The 16,174-nt window shown below is 45.2% G+C and overlaps 2 protein-coding genes across 2 annotated transcripts; both read right to left on the reverse strand.

Annotated features, from left to right (window-relative positions):
• Window positions 1-565: 565 nt before the first annotated feature.
• Window positions 566-14,023, reverse strand: LOC149741023 (FAS-associated factor 2-like). Its single transcript, XM_089878613.1, has 10 exons — window positions 13,881-14,023; window positions 13,692-13,814; window positions 7,024-7,178; window positions 6,718-6,838; window positions 5,541-5,733; window positions 5,380-5,486; window positions 1,975-2,127; window positions 1,698-1,821; window positions 905-1,011; window positions 566-847 (listed from the first exon to the last, which is right to left on the reverse strand). Exons 1-10 carry the CDS (start codon window positions 13,938-13,940, stop codon window positions 632-634), a joined length of 1,359 nt encoding a protein of 452 aa, XP_089734739.1. The 5' UTR covers window positions 13,941-14,023; the 3' UTR covers window positions 566-631.
• On the reverse strand, window positions 13,956-15,641 carry LOC149741024 (tetratricopeptide repeat protein 14-like). Its single transcript, XM_089878594.1, has one exon. It carries the CDS (start codon window positions 15,575-15,577, stop codon window positions 14,072-14,074), a length of 1,506 nt encoding a protein of 501 aa, XP_089734720.1. The 5' UTR covers window positions 15,578-15,641; the 3' UTR covers window positions 13,956-14,071.
• Window positions 15,642-16,174: the final 533 nt, after the last annotated feature.

The following is a 16,174-nucleotide window of genomic DNA, read 5'->3' on the forward strand; positions in this document are numbered from 1 at the left end:
ATACAAGTAATACAACAGCCTACACATAGGTTGACCAGAACGTTTAAAATAGATATACTCACAAAACGTTTCCAACATAACATATTTTGTCTTTTAACCTGACAGCAAACATCAAACAAAACCAACAAAGCTAGAATATCAAATATGACCGGAGATTGAACTACAAACTATTATAATATATTCTGTTTGTGAACGAACTCGTCTTGTTTTTCTGCCAAACTACTCGCCGTCTCCAACACAAGAAGAAGGCTGGCTTGTTTTTCAGTCCAAGGTCCTTTCAACTACCCGACTTATTCTCTTTTTTTATCTTTGCTTTCCGACACATTACGCCCTATAGGCGGCAACGGTAAACAACACCAAAATGTTTTTCTCTTATTTTGTGAGTAATACTGGCCTACTCACTTCCCATAGCAAATTATATTTATAAAGAATTTCACGAACGTGTCGTAACATTAAACATAATCACCCAAACCACGCCGTACTATTGGAATAAGCACGGCTGTGATTTCAACAGTTGTTTACACCGATATAGTAGGTCAAACAACTGCAATAACAACAGTCTAAATTTTACGCGGTCACGTGTTGTATTATTTATTAAATCTGAATATCACAATAACAGGGATAATATATATTATCTATCTTCATCATCAGACGAAGAATCTTCCCCCACATTTTGCACAAACACCGTGTCGTTCCTGTTTAAGCCAGCATCTTGTATTAAAGGATGACTTTGCGTTGAAATAACCTCATCCGTTGAACATCCAGCTATTGGTGCTCGGGGAAAACTAGTGAATATTTGGTAACGAGCCGGTGCTTCATCTTGTGCATAAACATAATCGTGTAACACCTGTAAAATAATCATACATGTTTAATTCATATAAACCTCATGCTCACTGTCAAATACCTTCACAGAAACAGCTTTATGGAATCTTCTGTTGATTCGTTTTCCGCACGGAAATTTAATCAATAATGAAATGACATCATCGCCATCACTTGGTTCTTCACAAATATCTAAACAACCAATAAAACATAAACTCCATGTAAGCATTGTAACCCCCCTGCAACCCCATGTAAGCATTGTAACCCCCCTGCAACCCCATGTAAGCATTGTAACCCCATGCAACCCCATGTAAGCATAGAACCCCCCTGCAACCCCATGTAAGCATTGTAACCCCCCTGCAACCCATGTAAGCATTGTAACCCCCTGCAACCCCATGTAAGCATTGTAACCCCCTGCAACCCCATGTAAGCATTGTAACCCCCCTGCAACCCCATGTAAGCATTGTAACCCCCCTGCAACCCCATGTAAGCATTGTAACCCCCTGCAACCCCATGTAAGCATTGTAACCCCCCTGCAACCCCATGTAAGCATTGTAACCCCCCTGCAACCCATGTAAGCATTGTAATTCCCCTGCAACCCCATGTAAGCATTGTAACCCCCTGCAACCCCATGTAAGCATTGTAACCCCCCTGCAACCCCATGTAAGCATTGTAACTCCCCTGCAACCCCATGTAAGCATTGTAACCCCCCTGCAACCCCATGTAAGCATTGTAACCCCCTGCAACCCCATGTAAGCATTGTAACCCCCCTGTAACCCCATGTAAGCATTGTAACCCCCCTGCAACCCCATGTAAGCATTGTAACTCCCCTGCAACCCCATGTAAGCATTGTAACCCCCCTGTAACCCCACCTTTACCTTTTTTACATTTAAGTTTCATCTCAAGTTGTGCTTGCCGCGACAATTCTTTCTCTTGTTTTAACTTTTCTTTTCTTCTTTCTTCATTTTCAGCGATCTCTTTTTCCTTTCTCTTCTTATCCATCTAAACAGAGAGAACAGAATTATACAAATACAAAACATTAACTGCCATGAAACATTACAAAAAAATTAATAAATAAGTTTTTAATTTTTAAAGCATTGTTAACATATTGATTCTACTAGAATATTAAACCAACCATAACTTGCACAACCAAACCTTCTGTTTATCTTTTTCCAGCGATAATAAATAAGCTTCGTCCTGCTCGGCGCGAATCTGTTGGTTCTGGTTGAGTGCTTCACGGTCCGCACGAGCCGACACCAACACCGGCTCATAAAGATCAACTATTTCACGTAATCTCGACAATAATTCCTGCCACAAATATCTTATTTATCATGGAATTGGTATATGGGTGAGGTCCTACAGTGAGGCACGCCATGAGATCTGGGATTTGAGCCAGAGTTGGCCCATTACCCCAACATTGTACATGCACATTCTATTCTATATGGGTGAGGTCCTACAGTAAGGCACGCCATGAGACCTGGGGTTTAGACCAGAGTTGGCCCATTACCCCAACATTGTATATGCACATTCTATTCTATATGGGTGAGGTCCTACAGTAAGGCACGCCATGGAACCTGGAATTTAGACCAGAGTTGGCCCATTACTCCAACATTGTATATGCACTTTCTATTCTATATGGGTGAGGTCCTACAGTGAGGCACGCCATGGGACCTGGGATTTGAGCCAGAGTTGGCCCATTACCCCAACATTGTATATGCACATTCTATTCTATATGGGTGAGGTCCTACAGTGAGGCATGGCATGGGACCTGAGATTTAGACCAGAGTTGGCCCATTACCCCAACATTGTATATGCACATTCTATTCTATATGGGTGAGGTCCTACAGTAAGGCATGCCATGGGACCTGGGATTTAAGCCAGAGTTGACCCATTACCCCAACATTGTATATGCACATTCTATTCTATATGGGTGAGGTCCTACAGTAAGGCATGCCATGGGACCTGGGGTTTGAGCCAGAGTTGGCCCATTACCCCAACATTGTATATGCACATTCTATTCTATATGGGTGAGGTCCTACAGTAAGGCATGCCATGGGACCTGGGATTTAAGCCAGAGTTGACCCATTACCCCAACATTGTATATGCACATTCTATTCTATATGGGTGAGGTCCTACAGTAAGGCATGCCATGGGACCTGGGATTTAAGCCAGAGTTGACCCATTACCCCAACATTGTATATGCACATTCTATTCTATATGGGTGAGGTCCTACAGTAAGGCATGTCATGGGACCTGGGATTTAAGCCAGAGTTGACCCATTACCCCAACATTGTATATGCACATTCTATTCTATATGGGTGAGGTCCTACAGTAAGGCATGCCATGGGACCTGGGGTTTGAGCCAGAGTTGGTGAATTACCCCAACATTGTATATGCACATTCTATTCTATATGGGTGAGGTCCTACAGTAAGGCATGCCATGGGACCTGGGATTTAAGCCAGAGTTGACCCATTACCCCAACATTGTATATGCACATTCTATTCTATATGGGTGAGGTCCTACAGGAGGGCATGCCATGGGACCTGGGATTTAAGCCAGAGTTGACCCATTACCCCAACATTGTATATGCACATTCTATTCTATATGGGTGAGGTCCTACAGTGAGGCATGCCATGGGACCTGGGATTTGAGCCAGAGTTGGTGAATTACCCCAACATTGTATATGCACATTCTATTCTATATGGGTGAGGTCCTACAGTAAGGCATGCCATGGGACCTGGGATTTAAGCCAGAGTTGACCCATTACCCCAACATTGTATATGCACATTCTATTCTATATGGGTGAGGTCCTACAGGAGGGCATGCCATGGGACCTGGGATTTAAGCCAGAGTTGACCCATTACCCCAACATTGTATATGCACATTCTATTCTATATGGGTGAGGTCCTACAGTAAGGCATGCCATGGGACCTGGGATTTAAGCCAGAGTTGACCCATTACCCAACATTGTATATGCACATTCTATTCTATATGGGTGAGGTCCTACAGTAAGGCATGCCATGGGACCTGGGGTTTGAGCCAGAGTTGGTGAATTACCCCAACATTGTATATGCACATTCTATTCTATATGGGTGAGGTCCTACAGTAAGGCATGCCATGGGACCTGGGATTTAAGCCAGAGTTGACCCATTACCCCAACATTGTATATGCACATTCTATTCTATATGGGTGAGGTCCTACAGTAAGGCATGCCATGGGACCTGGGATTTAAGCCAGAGTTGACCCATTACCCCAACATTGTATATGCACATTCTATTCTATATGGGTGAGGTCCTACAGTGAGGCATGCCATGGGACCTGGGATTTGAGCCAGAGTTGGTGAATTACCCCAACATTGTATATGCACATTCTATTCTATATGGGTGAGGTCCTACAGTAAGGCATGCCATGGGACCTGGGATTTAAGCCAGAGTTGACCCATTACCCCAACATTGTATATGCACATTCTATTCTATATGGGTGAGGTCCTACAGTAAGGCATGCCATGGGACCTGGGATTTAAGCCAGAGTTGACCCATTACCCCAACATTGTATATGCACATTCTATTCTATATGGGTGAGGTCCTACAGTAAGGCATGCCATGGGACCTGGGATTTAAGCCAGAGTTGACCCATTACCCCAACATTGTATATGCACATTCTATTCTATATGGGTGAGGTCCTACAGTAAGGCATGCCATGGGACCTGGGGTTTGAGCCAGAGTTGGCCCATTACCCCAACATTGTATATGCACATTCTATTCTATATGGGTGAGGTCCTACAGTAAGGCATGCCATGGGACCTGGGATTTAAGCCAGAGTTGACCCATTACCCCAACATTGTATATGCACATTCTATTCTATATGGGTGAGGTCCTACAGTAAGGCATGCCATGGGACCTGGGATTTAAGCCAGAGTTGACCCATTACCCCAACATTGTATATGCACATTCTATTCTATATGGGTGAGGTCCTACAGTAAGGCATGCCATGGGACCTGGGATTTGAGCCAGAGTTGGTGAATTACCCCAACATTGTATATGCACATTCTATTCTATATGGGTGAGGTCCTACAGTAAGGCATGCCATGGGACCTGGGATTTAAGCCAGAGTTGACCCATTACCCCAACATTGTATATGCACATTCTATATGGGTGAGGTCCTACAGTAAGGCATGCCATGGGACCTGGGATTTAAGCCAGAGTTGACCCATTACCCCAACATTGTATATGCACATTCTATATGGGTGAGGTCCTACAGTAAGGCATGCCATGGGACCTGGGATTTGAGCCAGAGTTGGTGAATTACCCCAACATTGTATATGCACATTCTATTCTATATGGGCGAGGTCCTACAGTAAGGCATGCCATGGGACCTGGGATTTAGACCAGAGTTGGCCTATTACCCCAACATTGTATATGCACATTCTATTCTATATGGGTGAGGTCCTACAGTGAGGCATGCCATGGGACCTGGGATTTAGACCAGAGTTGGTGAATTACCCCACAGATTCACAGAATTAAATAAATGAAGTTAAACACCCATGTATAACAAGTCACCTCAGCAGTAACTTTCCCTTGCACTCTTCCTACGATAGCAAGTTGGTTTTGGTAAAGACACACCACGGCCACCAAGGGGTATGTTGGGTTTCGGATCAGCTTCGAAACTAAAACAACAACATAAATAAATCAAGTCATTCATAAAACATAAGTTTGAAAACCTTTGTAGCCCTCCGGTTTCTGTATGGAGCATCCCCAGAACAACATATTGGTGTTTATATATTCCACAACATTATTATTGCACAAAGTACCCGAACAAAATGGTTCGGAATCTTTATTATGTGGGTCGTGTAAATATACGAGCAGAAATTGAAGATTCTTCTTGGCTTCGGCTTGAGCTTCGCCGTAGCTTCCCTGGGGGTTAACATTAAGTTAGATGGACCTGGGGGTTAACATTAAGTTAGATGGACCTGGGGGTTAACAATAAGTTAGATGGACCTGGGGGTTAACAATAAGTTAGATGGACCTGGGGGTTAACATTAAGTTAGATGGGCCTGGGGGTTAACATTAAGTTAGATGGACCTGGGGGTTAACATTAAGTTAGATGGGCCTGGGGGTTAACATTAAGTTAGATGGACCTGGGGGTTAACATTAAGTTAGATAGACCTGGGGGTTAACATTAAGTTAGATGGGCCTGGGGGTTAACATTAAGTTAGATGGACCTGGGGGTTAACATTAAGTTAGATAGACCTGGGGGTTAACATTAAGTTAGATGGGCCTGGGGGTTAACATTAAGTTAGATGGACCTGGGGGTTAACATTAAGTTAGATAGACCTGGGGGTTAACATTAAGTTAGATGGGCCTGGGGGTTAACATTAAGTTAGATGGACCTGGGGGTTAACATTAAGTTAGATGGACCTGGGGGTTATTCGGGTTAACCTTAAGTTAGATGGACCTGGGGGTTAACATTAAGTTAGATGGACCTGGGGGTTAACCTTAAGTTAGATGGACCTGGGGGTTAACATTAAGTTAGATGGACCTGGGGGTTAACCTTAAGTTAGATGGACCTGGGGGTTAACATTAAGTTAGATGGACCTGGGGGTTAACCTTAAGTTAGATGGACCTGGGGGTTAACATTAAGTTAGATGGGCCTGGGGGTTAACATTAAGTTAGATGGGCCTGGGGGTTAACCTTAAGTTAGATGGACCTGGGGGTTAACATTAAGTTAGATGGACCTGGGGGTTAACATTAAGTTAGATGGACCTGGGGGTTAACATTAAGTTAGATGGGGTAACAGTATATCGTTGTCATCTCATAATATATAAAGTTGTCATCTCATACACTTCCACAGTATTTACGAGTAAATAAATTTAATCATGCATTAGTTACAAGCATTACCCTAAACATCTGGGGAGGGTTCTCATATTTTGCCTCGAACTCGTCAACGAACGTTAACACATCCCCTCGTGGATCCGTCACCATTTCCCGAGGGTCAGGGTTAAAGATTCTCCAAACAAACCTTATGAATATTCAATACATAAGGTGTAGCGACCACGCTTCGATTAAACATAGATATATTTTTAACTGCAGCACTTGTTAACAACTTTGTCGTTATATATCGTGTCTTTTCATTTCAAATATTCTTTAATCTTCGCTACCAACCATAGATACAAACAAATTTATTATTTCTACAGAACAAATTACCTAAACAAACTGAATATTGTTGAGAAAGTAAAACGTATCGGCGAGACAAGGACGGACATTGCCCAACTAAGTATTGAACCCCCCCCTCCATGGTTGCCGTATATTAGTTGGGGTGGGGGGGCACGGTAGTGGGTCAGGATGCGGGGAATGTTCACCTGTCAATCAAATACAACCTGTCAATCAAATAATACCTGTCTATCATATAACACCTGTCTGTGAAATACAACCTGTCAATTAAATAACACATCAAACAAACCATGGGTGGGGTGTCTACATCATACATACCATGGGTGGGGGTGTCTACATCATACATACCATGGGTGGGGGGTCTACATCAAACATACCATGGGTGGGGGTGTCTACATCAAACATACCATGGGTGGGGGTGTCTACATCATACATACCATGGGTGGGGGTTGTCTACACCATACATACCATGGGTGGGGATGTCTACATCATACATACCATGGGTGGGGGTGTCTACATCATACATACCATGGGTGGGGGGTCTACATCAAACATACCATGGGTGGGGGTGTCTACATCAAACATACCATGGGTGGGGGTGTCTACATCAAACATACCATGGGTGGGGGTGTCTACATCATACATACCATGGGTGGGGGTTGTCTACACCATACATACCATGGGTGGGGATGTCTACACCATACATACCATGGGTGGGGATGTCTACATCATACATACCATGGGTGGGGGTGTCTACATCATACATACCATGGGTGGGGGTGTCTACATCATACATACCATGGGTGGGGGGCCTACATCAAACATACCATGGGTGGGGGTGCCTACACCATACATACCATGGGTGGGGGGTGTCTACATCAAACATACCATGGGTGGGGGGTGTCTACATCATACATACTATGGGTGGGGGTGTCTACATCATACATACCATGGGTGGGGGTGTCTACATCATACATACCATGGGTGGGGGTGTCTACACCATACATACCATGGGTGGGGTGTCTACACCATACATACCATGGGTGGGGGTGTCTACATCATACATACCATGGGTGGGGGTGTCTACATCATACTTACCATGGGTGGGGGTGTCTACATCATACATACCATGGGTGGGGGGTGTCTACACCATACATACCATGGGTGGGGGTGTCTACATCATACATACCATGGGTTGGGGTGTCTACATCAAACATACCATGGGTGGGGGGTGTCTACATCATACATACCATGGGTGGGGGTGTCTATATCATACATACCATGGGTGGGGGTGTCTACATCATACATACCATGGGTGGGGGGTGTCTACATCATACATACCATGGGTTGGGGTGTCTACATCAAACATACCATGGGTGGGGGGTGTCTACATCATACATACCATGGGTGGGGGTGTCTATATCAAACATACCATGGATGGGGGTGTCTACATCATACATACCATGGGTGGGTGTGTCTACATCATACATACCATGGGTGGGGGTGTCTATATCAAACATACCATGGGTGGGGGTGTCTACATCATACATACCATGGGTGGGGGTGTCTACATCATACATACCATGGGTGGGGGTGTCTACATCATACATACCATGGGTGGGGGTGTCTACATCATACATACCATGGGTGGGGGTGTCTACATCAAACATACCATGGGTGGGGGGTCTACATCATACATACCATGGGTGGGGGTGTCTACATCATACATACCATGGGTTGGGGTGTCTACATCAAACATACCATGGGTGGGGGTGTCTACATCATACATACCATGAGTGGGGGGTCTACATCATACATACCATGGGTGGGGGGTGTCTACATCATACATACCATGGGTGGGGGTGTCTACATCATACATACCATGGGTGGGGGATGTCTACATCATACATACCATGGGTGGGGGTGTCTACACCATACATACCATGGGTGGGGGTGTCTACATCATACATACCATGGGTGGGGGTGTCTACATCATACATACCATGGGTGGGGGTGTCTACATCATACATACCATGGGTGGGGGGTGTCTACATCATACATACCATGGGTGGGTGTCTACATCATACATACCATGGGTGGGGTGTCTACATCATACATACCATGGGTGGGGTGTCTACATCATACATACCATGGGTGGGGGTGTCTACATCATACATACCATGGGTGGGGTGTCTACATCATACATACCATGGGTGGGGGGTCTACATCATACATACCATGGGTGGGGATGTCTACACCATACATACCATGGGTGGGGGTGTCTACATCATACATACCATGGGTGGGGATGTCTACATCATACATACCATGGGTGGGGGGTGTCTACATCATACATACCATGGGTGGGGGGTCTACATCATACATACCATGGGTGGGGATGTCTACACCATACATACCATGGGTGGGGGTGTCTACATCATACATACCATGGGTGGGGGTGTCTATACCATACATACCATGGGTGGGGGTGTCTACATCATACATACCATGGGTGGCGGGTGTCTATATCAAACATACCATGGGTGGGGGATGTCTACATCATACATACCATGGGTGGGGGTGTCTACATCATACATACCATGGGTGGGGGTGTCTACACCATACATACCATGGGTGGGGGTGTCTACACCATACATACCATGGGTGGGGGGTGTCTACATCATACATACCATGGGTGGGGGTGTCTACATCAAACATACCATGGGTGGGGTGTCTACATCATACATACCATGGGTGGGGGGTGTCTACATCAAACATACCATGGGTGGGGATGTCTACATCATACATACCATGGGTGGGGTGTCTACACCATACATACCATGGGTGGGGGTGTCTACATCAAACATACCATGGGTGGGGGTGTCTACATCATACATACCATGGGTGGGGGTGTCTACATCATACATACCATGGGTGGGGGTGTCTACATCATACATACCATGGGTGGGGGGTGTCTACACCATACATACCATGGGTGGGGGTGTCTACATCAAACATACCATGGGTGGGGGTGTCTACATCATACATACCATGGGTGGGGGTGTCTACACCATACATACCATGGGTGGGGGTGTCTACATCATACATACCATGGGTGGGGGTGTCTACATCATACATACCATGGATTGGGGTGTCTACATCATACATACCATGGGTGGGGGTGTCTACATCATACATACCATGGGTGGGGGTGTCTATATCAAACATACCATGGGTGGGGGTGTCTATATCAAACATACCATGGGTGGGGGATGTCTACATCATACATACCATGGGTGGGGGTGTCTACATCATACATACCATGGGTGGGGGGTCTACATCAAACATACCATGGGTGGGGGTGTCTACACCATACATACCATGGGTGGGGGTGTCTACATCATACATACCATGGGTGGGGGTGTCTATATCAAACATACCATGGGTGGGGGTGTCTACATCATACATACCATGGTTGGGGGTGTCTACATCATACATACCATGGGTGGGGGTGTCTATATCAAACATACCATGGGTGGGGGTGTCTACACCATACATACCATGGGTGGGGGGTGTCTACATCATACATACCATGGGTGGGGGTGTCTACATCATACATACCATGGGTGGGGGGTGTCTACATCATACATACCATGGGTGGGGGTGTCTACATCAAACATACCATGGGTGGGGGGTGTCTACATCATACATACCATGGGTGGGGGGTGTCTACATCATACATACCATGGGTGGGGGGTGTCTACATCATACATACCATGGGTGGGGGTGTCTATATCAAACATACCATGGGTGGGGGTGTCTACATCATACATACCATGGGTGGGGGGTGTCTACACCATACATACCATGGGTGGGGGTGTCTACATCATACATACCATGGGTGGGGTGTCTACATCATACATACCATGGGTGGGGGTGTCTACACAATACATACCATGGGTGGGGGTGTCTACACAATACATACCATGGGTGGGGGTGTCTACATCATACATACCATGGGTGGGGGGTGTCTACATCATACATACCATGGGTGGGGGTGTCTACATCATACATACCATGGGTGGGGTGTCTACACAATACATACCATGGGTGGGGTGTCTACACCATACATACCATGGGTGGGGGGTCTACATCATACATACCATGGGTGGGGGTGTCTACATCATACATACCATGGGTGGGGTGTCTACACAATACATACCATGGGTGGGGTGTCTACACCATACATACCATGGGTGGGGGGTCTACATCATACATACCATGGGTGGGGGTGTCTACATCATACATACCATGGTGGGGTGTCTACATCATACATACCATGGGTGGGGGTGTCTACACCATACATACCATGGGTGGGGGTGTCTACATCATACATACCATGGGTGGGGGTCTACATCATACATACCATGGGTGGGGGTGTCTACACAATACATACCATGGGTGGGGTGTCTACATCATACATACCATGGGTGGGGGTGTCTACATCATACATACCATGGGTGGGGGTGTCTACATCATACATACCATGGGTGGGGGTGTCTACATCATACATACCATGGGTGGGGTGTCTACACATACATACCATGGGTGGGGTGTCTACACCATACATACCATGGGTGGGGGGTCTACATCATACATACCATGGGTGGGGGTGTCTACATCATACATACCATGGGTGGGGTGTCTACATCATACATACCATGGGTGGGGGTGTCTACATCATACATACCATGGGTGGGGGTGTCTACACAATACATACCATGGGTGGGGGTGTCTACATCATACATACCATGGGTGGGGGTGTCTACATCATACATACCATGGGTGGGGGTGTCTACATCATACATACCATGGGTGGGGGTGTCTACATCATACATACCATGGGTGGGTGTCTACATCATACATACCATGGGTGGGGGTGTCTACATCATACATACCATGGGTGTGGGGTGTCTACATCATACATACCATGGGTGTCTACATCATACATACCATGGGTGGGGGTGTCTACATCATACATACCATGGGTGGGGGGTCTACATCATACATACCATGGGTGGGGGTGTCTACACAATACATACCATGGGTGGGGTGTCTACATCATACATACCATGGGTGGGGGTGTCTACACAATACATACCATGGGTGGGGTGTCTACATCATACATACCATGGGTGGGGGTGTCTACACAATACATACCATGGGTGGGGGTGTCTACACAATACATACCATGGGTGGGGTGTCTACATCATACATACCATGGGTGGGGGTGTCTACATCATACATACCATGGGTGGGGGTGTCTACATCATACATACCATGGGTGGGGGTGTCTACATCATACATACCATGGGTGGGGGTGTCTACATCATACATACCATGGGTGGGGGTGTCTACATCATACATACCATGGGTGGGGGTGTCTACATCATACATACCATGGGTGGGGGTGTCTACATCATACATACCATGGGTGGGGGTGTCTACATCATACATACCATGGGTGGGGGTGTCTACATCATACATACCATGGGTGGGGGTGTCTACATCATACATACCATGGGTGGGGGTGTCTACATCAACATACCATGGGTGGGGGTGTCTACATCATACATACCATGGGTGGGGGTGTCTACATCATACATACCATGGGTGGGGGTGTCTACATCATACATACCATGGGTGGGGGTGTCTACATCATACATACCATGGGTGGGGGTGTCTACATCAAACATACCATGGGTGGGGGTGTCTACATCATACATACCATGGGTGGGGGTGTCTACATCATACATACCATGGGTGGGGGTGTCTACATCATACATACCATGGGTGGGGGTGTCTACATCATACATACCATGGGTGGGGGTGTCTACATCATACATACCATGGGTGGGGGTGTCTACATCATACATACCATGGGTGGGGGTGTCTACATCATACATACCATGGGTGGGGGTGTCTACATCATACATACCATGGGTGGGGGTCTACATCATACATACCATGGGTGGGGGTGTCTACATCATACATACCATGGGTGGGGTGTCTACATCATACATACCATGGGTGGGGGTGTCTACATCATACATACCATGGGTGGGGGTCTACATCATACATACCATGGGTGGGGGTGTCTACATCAACATACCATGGGTGGGGGTCTACATCAAACATACCATGGGTGGGGGTGTCTACATCAACATACCATGGGTGGGGGTGTCTACATCATACATACCATGGGTGGGGGTGTCTACATCATACATACCATGGGTGGGGGTGTCTACATCAAACATACCATGGGTGGGGGTGTCTACATCAAACATACCATGGGTGGGGGGTGTCTACATCATACATACCATGGGTGGGGGGTGTCTACATCATACATACCATGGGTGGGGGTGTCTACATCATACATACCATGGGTGGGGGTGTCTACATCATACATACCATGGGTGGGGGTGTCTACATCATACATACCATGGGTGGGGGTGTCTACATCATACATACCATGGGTGGGGGTGTCTACATCATACATACCATGGGTGGGGGGGTCTACATCATACATACCATGGGTGGGGGGTCTACATCATACATACCATGGGTGGGGGGTCTACATCATACATACCATGGGGGGGTCTACATCAAACCATGGGTGGGGGGGTCTACATCAAACATACCATGGGTGAGGGTCGCTGGTTCGTCCCTTCATTAAACTTGGCTTGCACGGCCTTCTCAATATCCCAATCATGTTCGATTAATAATTTCTTGCATTCTTCTAAATCATCTGTATGGGTGATTTCCTGTAATTTAACATGTGATACACCTCATGCTCACTGCCGACCCCTAAAATAAACGAAACCACTTACTTGGAAATGCAGCAACTTTACTGTTAATTCGTCGTTCAAATCACCTTCTCCATCAGCCATCTTATTATTTACATATCTGTTAAATATATGTTTTATGTCTAATAGCAAACACACAAAATGTGTTTAACAAGTTATATCGAATTGTTTATACAAGTATAAAACATCAACTATTTTCAACAAAATATCAAAACTCAGTGTTTTGATTCAAACTTCGAGATTTGTTTCAATATATCGCTGAACGTTTCTTTGTTCACGTTTGTTATTGTTTTGTTTGTTTTATTTAGTTTCTTGAGTTTCGTTTCATCCTGTTTCAATTGTTTCTTTGTTTCACTCCAAGATTTCCGTTTCTTTGGCCGGTCATGTGACTTGTGGTCATTTGACTTGTGGTCATGTGACTTGCGGTCATGTGACTTGCCGTCATGTGACCTTCGTTTCCGTGGCGACATCGAAAAACTTTCTTCGCTCATCGAGGATTTCCTCCTCGAGTGTCGACTTTTATCGTCACAACCAAAATCTTTCTCCAGGAGTTGTTTCACTTTATTGATCGTCGCACGTTTATTATCTTCAACTCCAACTTTATCCATGGCTGGTTTGGCAACTTTAACCAACCCCCCCAACCCTGTAGTAGCTTCTACACACCCTGGTTGAACCTCGAGCACTCGTCGATACAACCTCCCCGCCTCCCTCAACAAAACTTCATCTTCCCCAGATGTTTCAACACTTTTAGCTTTCGTCAACAAAACCTCAACTAAATAACTTTGAGCGTTTTTATTCTTGCTGTCGTATTTTAACGCAAGTTCAAAATCCGCGATTGCTTTCGTGAAGGAAAGTTTGTTTGCATAGATGGCCCCCCTCGCAACCAAAGCATCCACGTTTGAACCATCCAGTTCGAGGGCATAATTAAGATCCTGCAATGCCTCGATGTCCCTTCCCTGTTTACACAACTCCACACCCCGTGTTACGCTCATGGCAGCAACTTTACTCGACTGTTGTTTCCTTAAATGTTCGGCGAACTCGTCGATTGGGAAACTCAATTCGCAAATATCGGAAACGAACGAAAACATCGGTTTCTGGATCAAACTTTCTTTCAAGTGCGACAAACATTGTGGGTTTTGGAATCCAGTTTCCTGTTTCAACATATCTGCATAACACCCATGTGAACTATGGGTGTATGGTCGTGGCAAGCCATCCTCCTCAACCACACCATACACATGTTTGTTGCTCATTAACGTGACAATAATATCATCCGAACATTCAATAATCTCTCCTCTTACAAAACAACCAACATGATATCTTGAAAGCAAATCCTCATGTTTAGACTTTCTGCCCATTTCACTGAGGGGACAAAACGCTGTCAACCCCAATGTTTCTAATGCTTGACTTTTTCCAGCGTCAAAACATAAAACTTTTAAATAAATCCCTTTTTCATTTTTGTTAAAAACTTTTCCTATGATGACGTCACCCAGCTCCATTTTGTTGATGACGTTGTGTTGAATATATTTTTCTTTAATTCCCATAAACGTCTCCATTGGCGGTAACACCGCATATATATCACCAGTGTTAACTTTCGACGACCATGAACGTAATGTACATCCCTTGGATTCGCGCAAATCACTCAATTGCTTTGATAAATCTGACACAAGCTGTTTAACATCGTCCATTATTATATCACCTATACGTCGTATACGCAACAGCATACAAGGTTTTGCGGCATTTCTAAAAAATTTTAACGTAGACCTCTAGCTACATCTTGCGGGGGGAATAATTTAATTGTTTTATCAGCAGGTGATGAAAAAAGCACAGAAATAAAAAAGAGTAGAACGCGCAACTTCCCAAAACCGTGATATATTCTTTTTTCTATTCACGTGACCGCCAACTCCGTCCCCATTTCGCTTGGTCTCCATTGTAAAAGATAGGCGCATAGTAGTTTTAAGAGGTTTTTGCTGTTTATTTCAAAGACTACACTAACTATTCCAGTTTATTAGGCCAGTTCACTTATTTGGTAGGTTAACGCTTACAGTTTACCACTTTTTAGGAAATTTAATTATTTAATAATTTTAATTAAAAACCTTCAAGCAAACGGTTTGTTAGAAATATTTGTATATTAGAAAATAGTTGTTTTACCCTATAACTTTAAATCAAGTCAAAAAATGAAGAAAAACTAGATAAAACGACCTCGATTCCATTGACTACAATAGTAAACGGGAACGACCCGCAAAAGAGAGAGAGTGTATCATGCTCTCTTCTTTGCCGACATAGGAGATGCGCGTTCTATTCTTTTTTAGTTCTGTGGA

The sequence above is a fragment of the Ciona robusta genome, chromosome 1, assembly GCF_009617815.1.
Source record: "Ciona robusta chromosome 1, ASM961781v2".
NCBI classification, from domain to species: Eukaryota; Metazoa; Chordata; class Ascidiacea; order Phlebobranchia; family Cionidae; genus Ciona; species Ciona robusta.